The sequence below is a fragment of the Ranitomeya imitator genome, chromosome 2 (assembly GCF_032444005.1).
Source record: "Ranitomeya imitator isolate aRanImi1 chromosome 2, aRanImi1.pri, whole genome shotgun sequence".
Classification (NCBI taxonomy): Eukaryota; Metazoa; Chordata; class Amphibia; order Anura; family Dendrobatidae; genus Ranitomeya; species Ranitomeya imitator.
The window spans coordinates 22,320,927-22,330,087 of NC_091283.1; the positions used below are offsets into that span (position 1 = coordinate 22,320,927).

Consider the following 9,161-nt stretch of genomic DNA (forward strand, 5'->3'; position numbering starts at 1 on the left):
GGGGCACATACTTTCTCCATATTAATGTATATGGATGTAGATGAGGACACAGAAGCCCCCGGAGGTGGATGTGGGGGGCACATACTTTCTCCATATTAATGTCTATGGATGTAGATGAGGACAGAGAAGCCCCCGGAGGTGGATGTGGGGGGCACATACTGTCTCCATATTAATGTCTATGGATTTAGATGAGGACAGAGAAGCCCCCGGAAGTTGATGTGGGGGGCACATACTTTTCTCCATATTAATGTCTATGGATGTAGATGAGGACAGAGAAGCCCCCGGAGGTGGATGTGGGGGGCACATACTTTCTCCATATTAATGTCTATGGATGTAGATGAGGACAGAGAAGCCCCCGGAAGTTGATGTGGGGGGCACATACTTTCTCCATATTAATGTCTATGGATGTAGATGAGGACAGTGAAGCCCCCGGAGGTGGATGTGGGGGGCACATACTTTCCTCCATATTAATGTCTATGGATGTAGATGAGGACAGAGAAGCCCCCGGAGGTGGATGTGGGGGGCACATACTTTCTCCATATTAATGTCTATGGATGTAGATGAGGACAGAGAAGCCCCCGGAGGTGGATGTGGGGGGCACATACTGTCTCCATATTAATGTCTATGGATGTAGATGAGGACAGAGAAGCCCCTGGAGGAGGATGTGGGGGGCACATACTGTCTCCATATTAATGTCTATGGATGTAGATGAGGACAGAGAAGCCCCCGGAGGAGGATGTGGGGGGCACATACTTTCCTCCATATTAATGTCTATGGATGTAGATAAGGACAGAGAAGCCCCCGGAGGTGGATGTGGGGGGCACATACTTTCCTCCATATTAATGTCTATGGATGTAGATAAGGACAGAGAAGCCCCCGGAGGTGGATGTGGGGGGCACATACTTTCTCCATATTAATGTCTATGGATGTAGATGAGGACAGAGAAGCCCCCGGAGGAGGATGTGGGGGGCACATACTTTCTCTATATTAATGTCTATGGATGTAGATGAGGACAGAGAAGCCCCCGGAGGTGCATGTGGGGGGCACATACTTTCTCTATATTAATGTCTATGGATGTAGATGAGGACAGTGAAGCCCCCGGATGTGGATGTGGGGGGCACATACTTTCTCCATATTAATGTATATGGATGTAGATGAGGACACAGAAGCCCCCGGAGGTGGATGTGGGGGGCACATACTTTCTCCATATTAATGTCTATGGATGTAGATGAGGACAGTGAAGCCCCCGGAGGTGGATGTGGGGGGCACATACTTTCTCCATATTAATGTATATGGATGTAGATGAGGACACAGAAGCCCCCGGAGGTGGATGTGGGGGGCACATACTTTCTCCATATTAATGTCTATGGATGTAGATGAGGACAGAGAAGCCCCCGGAGGTGGATGTGGGGGGCACATACTGTCTCCATATTAATGTCTATGGATTTAGATGAGGACAGAGAAGCCCCCGGAAGTTGATGTGGGGGGCACATACTTTTCTCCATATTAATGTCTATGGATGTAGATGAGGACAGAGAAGCCCCCGGAGGTGGATGTGGGGGGCACATACTTTCTCCATATTAATGTCTATGGATGTAGATGAGGACAGAGAAGCCCCCGGAAGTTGATGTGGGGGGCACATACTTTCTCCATATTAATGTCTATGGATGTAGATGAGGACAGTGAAGCCCCCGGAGGTGGATGTGGGGGGCACATACTTTCCTCCATATTAATGTCTATGGATGTAGATGAGGACAGAGAAGCCCCCGGAGGTGGATGTGGGGGGCACATACTTTCTCCATATTAATGTCTATGGATGTAGATGAGGACAGAGAAGCCCCCGGAGGTGGATGTGGGGGGCACATACTGTCTCCATATTAATGTCTATGGATGCAGATGAGGACAGAGAAGCCCCTGGAGGAGGATGTGGGGGGCACATACTGTCTCCATATTAATGTCTATGGATGTAGATGAGGACAGAGAAGCCCCCGGAGGAGGATGTGGGGGGCACATACTTTCCTCCATATTAATGTCTATGGATGTAGATAAGGACAGAGAAGCCCCCGGAGGTGGATGTGGGGGGCACATACTTTCCTCCATATTAATGTCTATGGATGTAGATAAGGACAGAGAAGCCCCCGGAGGTGGATGTGGGGGGCACATACTTTCTCCATATTAATGTCTATGGATTTAGATGAGGATAGAGAAGCCCCCGGAGGTGGATGTGGGGGGCACATACTTTCTCTATATTAATGTCTATGGATGTAGATGAGGATAGAGAAGCCCCCGGAGGTGGATGTGGGGGGCACATACTTTCTCCATATTAATGTCTATGGATGTAGATGAGGATAGAGAAGCCCCCGGAGGTGGATGTGGGGGGCACATACTTTCTCCATATTAATGTCTATGGATGTAGATGAGGACAGAGAAGCCCCCGGAGGTGGATGTGGGGGGCACATACTTTCTCCATATTAATGTCTATGGATGTAGATGAGGACAGAGAAGCCCCCGGAGGAGGATGTGGGGGGCACATACTTTTCTCTATATTAATGTCTATGAATGTAGATGAGGACAGAGAAGCCCCCGGAGGAGGATGTGGGGGGCACATACTGTCTCCATATTAATGTCTATGGATGTAGATGAGGACAGAGAAGTCCCCGGAGGTGGATGTGGGGGGCACATACTTTTCTCTATATTAATGTCTATGGATGTAGATGAGGACAGAGAAGCCCCCAGAGGAGGATGTGGGGGGCACATACTTTCCTCCATATTAATGTCTATGGATGTAGATGAGGACAGAGAAGCCCTCGGAGGAGGATGTGGGGGGCACATACTTTCTCCATATTAATGTCTATGGATGTAGATGAGGACAGTGAAGCCCCCGGAGGAGGATGTGGGGGGCACATACTTTCTCCATATTAATGTCTATGGATGTAGATGAGGACAGAGAAGCCCCCGGAGGTGGATGTGGGGGGCACATACTTTCTCCATATTAATGTCTATGGATGTAGATGAGGACAGAGAAGCCCCCGGAGGAGGAAGTGGGGGGCACATACTGTCTCCATATTAATGTCTATGGATGTAGATGAGGACAGAGAAGCCCCCGGAGGAGGAAGTGGGGGGCACATACTGTCTCCATATTAATGTCTATGGATGTAGATGAGGACAGAGAAGCCCCCGGAGGAGGATGTGGGGGGCACATACTTTCCTCCATATTAATGTCTATGGATGTAGATGAGGACAGAGAAGCCCCCGGAGGAGGATGTGGGGGGCACATACTTTCTCCATATTAATGTCTATGGATGTAGATGAGGACAGAGAAGCCCCCGGAGGTGGATGTGGGGGGCACATACTTTCTCCATATTAATGTCTATGGATGTAGATGAGGACAGAGAAGCCCCCGGAGGAGGATGTGGGGGGCACATACTTTCTCCATATTATTGTCTATGGATATAGATGAGGACAGAGAAGCCCCCGGAGGAGGATGTGGGGGGCACATACTTTCTCCATATTAATGTCTATAGATGTAGATGAGGACAGAGAAGCCCCCGGAGGTGGATGTGGGGGGCACATACTTTCTCCATATTAATGTCTAGGGATGTAGATGAGGACAGAGAAGCCCCGGGAGGTGGATGTGGGGGGCACATACTTTCTCCATATTAATGTCTATGGATGTAGATGAGGACAGAGGAGCCCCCGGAGGTGGATGTGGGGGGCACATACTTTCTCCATATTAATGTCTATGGATGTAGATGAGGACAGTGAAGCCCCCGGAGGAGGATGTGGGGGGCACATACTTTCTCCATATTAATGTCTATGGATGTAGATGAGGACAGAGAAGCCCCCGGAGGTGGATGTGGGGGGCACATACTTTCTCCATATTAATGTCTATGGATGTAGATGAGGACAGAGAAGCCCCCGGAGGAGGAAGTGGGGGGCACATACTGTCTCCATATTAATGTCTATGGATGTAGATGAGGACAGAGAAGCCCCCGGAGGAGGAAGTGGGGGGCACATACTGTCTCCATATTAATGTCTATGGATGTAGATGAGGACAGAGAAGCCCCCGGAGGTGGATGTGGGGGGCACATACTTTTCTCCATATTAATGTCTATGGATGTAGATGAGGACAGAGAAGCCCCCGGAGGTGGATGTGAGGGGCACATACTTTTCTCCATATTAATGTCTATGGATGTAGATGAGGACAGAGAAGCCCCCGGAGGAGGATGTGGGGGGCACATACTTTCTCCATATTAATGTCTATGGATGTAGATGAGGACAGAGAAGCCCCCGGAGGAGGATGAGGGGGGCACATACTTTCTCCATATTAATGTCTATGGATGTAGATGAGGACAGAGAAGCCCCCGGAGGAGGATGTGGGGGGCACATACTTTCCTCCATATTAATGTCTATGGATGTAGATGAGGACAGAGAAGCCCCCGGAGGAGGATGTGGGGGGCACATACTTTCTCCATATTAATGTCTATGGATGTAGATGAGGACAGAGAAGCCCCCGGAGGAGGATGTGGGGGGCACATACTTTCTCCATATTAATGTCTATAGATGTAGATGAGGACAGAGAAGCCCCCGGAGGTGGATGTGGGGGGCACATACTTTCTCCATATTAATCTCTATGGATGTAGATGAGGACAGTGAAGCCCCCGGAGGAGGATGTGGGGGGCACATACTTTCTTCATATTAATGTCTATGGATGTAGATGAGGACAGAGAAGCCCCCGGAGGTGGATGTGGGGGGCACATACTTTCTCCATATTAATGTCTATGGATGTAGATGAGGACAGAGAAGCCCCTGGAGGTGGATGTGTGTATATTATACTATATATTGTATATTACATGGATATTGTATATTTCATTTATGTTGTATATTACATGTACGTTGTATATTATACTGTGTTGTATATTACATGATGTACAGTGGGGCAAAAAAGTATTTAGTCAGTCAGCAATAGTGCAAGTTCCACCACTTAAAAAGATGAGAGGCGTCTGTAATTTACATCATAGGTAGACCTCAACTATGGGAGACAAACTGAGAAAAAAAATCCAGAAAATCACATTGTCTGTTTTTTTATCATTTTTTTTTTATGGTGGAAAATAAGTATTTGGTCAGAAACAAACAATCAAGATTTCTGGCTCTCACAGACCTGTAACTTCTTCTTTAAGAGTCTCCTCTTTCCTCCACTCATTACCTGTAGTAATGGCACCTGTTTAAACTTGTTATCAGTATAAAAAGACACCTGTGCACACCCTCAAACAGTCTGACTCCAAACTCCACTATGGTGAAGACCAAAGAGCTGTCAAAGGACACCAGAAACAAAATTGTAGCCCTGCACCAGGCTGGGAAGACTGAATCTGCAATAGCCAACCAGCTTGGAGTGAAGAAATCAACAGTGGGAGCAATAATTAGAAAATGGAAGACATACAAGACCACTGATAATCTCCCTCGATCTGGGGCTCCACGCAAAATCCCACCCCGTGGGGTCAGAATGATCACAAGAACGGGGAGCAAAAATCCCAGAACCACGCGGGGGGACCTAGTGAATGAACTGCAGAGAGCTGGGACCAATGTAACAAGGCCTACCATAAGTAACACACTACGCCACCATGGACTCAGATCCTGCAGTGCCAGACGTGTCCCACTGCTTAAGCCAGTACATGTCCGGGCCTGTCTGAAGTTTGCTAGAGAGCATTTGGATGATCCAGAGGAGTTTTGGGAGAATGTCCTATGGTCTGATGAAACCAAACTGGAACTGTTTGGTAGAAACACAACTTGTCGTGTTTGGAGGAAAAAGAATACTGAGTTGCATCCATCAAACACCATACCTACTGTAAAGCATGGTGGTGGAAACATCATGCTTTGGGGCTGTTTCTCTGCAAAGGGGCCAGGACGACTGATCCGGGTACATGAAAGAATGAATGGGGCCATGTATCGTGAGATTTTGAGTGCAAACCTCCTTCCATCAGCAAGGGCATTGAAGATGAAACGTGGCTGGGTCTTTCAACATGACAATGATCCAAAGCACACCGCCAGGGCAACGAAGGAGTGGCTTCGTAAGAAACATTTCAAGGTCCTGGAGAGGCCTAGCCAGTCTCCAGATCTCAACCCTATAGAAAACCTTTGGAGGGAGTTGAAAGTCCGTGTTGCCAAGCGAAAAGCCAAAAACATCACTGCTCTAGAGGAGATCTGCATGGAGGAATGGGCCAACATACCAACAACAGTGTGTGGCAACCTTGTGAAGACTTACAGAAAACGTTTGACCTCTGTCATTGCCAACAAAGGATATATTACAAAGTATTGAGATGAAATTTTGTTTCTGACCAAATACTTATTTTCCACCATAATATGCAAATAAAATGTTAAAAAAACAGACAATGTGATTTTCTGGATTTTTTTTTCTCAGTTTGTCTCCCATAGTTGAGGTCTACCTATGATGTAAATTACAGACGCCTCTCATCTTTTTAAGTGGTGGAACTTGCACTATTGCTGACTGACTAAATACTTTTTTGCCCCACTGTATATTGTACTGTATGTTGTACATTATGTGTTGTATATTATTCTGTATGTTATTTATTGTATGTTGACAACACCTGTAACACCCGGGATCTGCAGCATTGTTACCTGCGCCAGAGACGAGAGGCCGCCGCTCACCCCGCAGTTCTCCGTCGCCAGGAGCCAATAGTCCGATGCGAATGCAACAAGGAACAGAAGGACCCCGAAGCCTCCAACCAAGCCTGCAACCAGGGAAGCGGCTCCGACCCTCATCCTGACCAGCCCTGCTCCAACTGTGCACACAGAGCAGCTGAGCCATGGAGCGGTGGGATTATCAGGGCGGTGCGGGCCCACCAGGGATATTTTAGGATGGGACGTTTCATCCCTTAAACACTGGTTTGGGTTTCACTGAGAAGCGGCGCAGAATCCTATTTAAAGCTGATGACCTTACAGCACAGAACAGTTGTGGTCTGGAGAGGACACATAGCTGCACGGAGGAGGATGGAAGGCACAGAACAGGCCCACCCATCCACAGACTACAGGGGACATGCTGCAGAGACCTGCACCGCGCGGGAGGAGACATGCTGCAGAGTCCTGCACCGCGCTGGAGGAGACATGCTGCAGAGTCCTGCACCGCAAGGTTGGAGACATGCTGCAGAGTCCTGCACCGCGCTGGAGGAGACATGCTGCAGAGTCCTGCACCGCGCGGGAGGAGACATGCTGCAGTCCTGCACCGCGCTGGAGGAGACATGCTGCAGTCCTGCACCGCACGGGAGAAGAGACATGCTGCAGAGTCCTGCACCGCACGGGAGGAGACATGCTGCCGAGTCCTGCACCGCACGGGAGGAGACATGCTGCCGAGTCCTGCACCGCGCTGGAGGAGACATGCTGCAGAGTCCTGCACCGCAAGGGAGGAGACATGCTGCAGAGTCCTGCACGCAAGGGAGGAGACATGCTGCAGAGTCCTGCACCGCAAGGGAGGAGACATGCTGCAGAGTCCTGCACGCAAGGGAGGAGACATGCTGCAGAGTACTGCACCGCGCGGGAGAAGACATGCTGCAGAGTCCTGCACCGTGCGGGAGGAGACATGTTGCAGAGTCCTGCACCGCACGGGAGGAGACATGCTGCAGAGTCCTGCACCGCGCAGGAGAAGACATGCTGCAGAGTCCTACACCGCGCTGGAGGAGACATGCTGCAGAGTCCTGCACCGCGCGGGAGGAGACATGCTGCAGAGTCCTGCACCGCGCGGGAGGAGACATGCTGCAGAGTCCTGCACCGCGCAGGAGAAGACATGCTGCAGAGTCCTGCACCGCGCGGGAGAAGACATGCTGCAGAGTCCTGCACCGTGCGGGAGGAGACATGCTGCAGAGTCCTGCACCGCGCAGGAGAAGACATGCTGCAGAGTCCTGCACCGTGCGGGAGAAGACATGCTGCAGAGTCCTGCACCGCACGGGAGGAGAGACATGCTGCAGAGTCCTGCACCGCGCCGGAGAAGACATGCTGGTCAAAGTGGCAGGAAGAAGGTCCAGACTTATAGAGGTGTAATGGTCGTGTCTAACGGTACAGTTAGGTCCATATATATTTGGACAGAGATAACATTTTTCTAATTTTGGTTATAGACATTACCACAATGAATTTTAAACAAAACAATTCAGATGCAGTTGAAGTTTAGACTTTCAGCTTTCATTTGAGGGCATCCACATCAAAATTAGAAGGGTTTAGGAATTTCAGCTCCCTAACATGTGCCACCCCTGTTTTTAAAGGGATGAAAAGTAATTGGACAGATTCAAAATTTTAAATAAAATGTTCATTTCTAGTACTTGGTTGAAAACCCTTTGTTGGCAATGACTGCCTGAAGTCTTTAACTCGTGGACATCACCAGACGCGATGTTTCCTCCTTTTTGATGCTCTGCCAGGCCTTCACTGCGGTGGTTTTCAGTTGCTGTTTGTTTGTGGCCTTTCTGTCTGAAGTTTAGTCTTTAAAGGGCACCTGTCACCCCGAAAATTGCGGGTGAGGTAAGCCCACCGGCATCAGGGGCTTATCTACAGCATTCTGTAATGCTGTAGATAAGCCCCCGATGTTACCTGAAAGAGGAGAAAAAGAGGTTAGATTATACTCACCCAGGGGCGGTCCCGCTGCTGGTCAGGTCGGATGGGCGTCTCTGGTCCGCTGCGGCGCCTCCCATCTTCTTTCCATGACGTCCTCTTCTGATCTTCAGCCACGGCTCCGGCACAGGCGTACTTTGTCTGTCCTGTTGAGGGCACAACAAAGTACTGCAGTGCGCAGGCGCCGGAAAGGTCAGAGAGGCTCGGCGCCTGCGCACTGCAGTACTTTGTTGTGCCCTCAACAGGACAGACAAAGTACGCCTGCGCCGGAGCCGTGGCTGAAGATCAGAAGAGGACGTCATGGAAAGAAGATGGGAGGCGCCGCAGCGGACCAGAGACGCCCATCCGACCTGACCAGCAGCGGGACCGCCCCTGGGTAAGTATAATCTAATGTCTTTTTCTCCTCTTTCAGGTAACATCGGGGGCTTATCTACAGCATTACAGAATGCTGTAGATAAGCCCCTGATGCCGGTGGGCTTACCTCACCCGCGATTTTCGGGGTGACAGGTTCCCTTTAACAAGTGAAATGCTGCTCAATTGGGTTGAGA

The 9,161-nt window shown here is 49.6% G+C and overlaps 1 protein-coding gene across 2 annotated transcripts in view; it reads right to left on the bottom strand.

Annotated features, from left to right (window-relative positions):
- Window positions 1–6,901, bottom strand: part of LOC138661440 (transmembrane protein 182-like) — a 45,024-nt gene extending 38,123 nt beyond the window's left edge. Inside the window, exon 1 of one of the 2 annotated variants that reach the window (XM_069746123.1) lies at window positions 6,637–6,901. In XM_069746123.1, the coding sequence (XP_069602224.1) occupies window positions 6,637–6,780 (144 nt within the window). In that variant the 5' untranslated portion in view covers window positions 6,781–6,901. The remainder of the gene's footprint in view (window positions 1–6,636) is intronic. The other variant, XM_069746124.1, reaches the window with a different exon arrangement.
- Window positions 6,902–9,161: the final 2,260 nt, after the last annotated feature.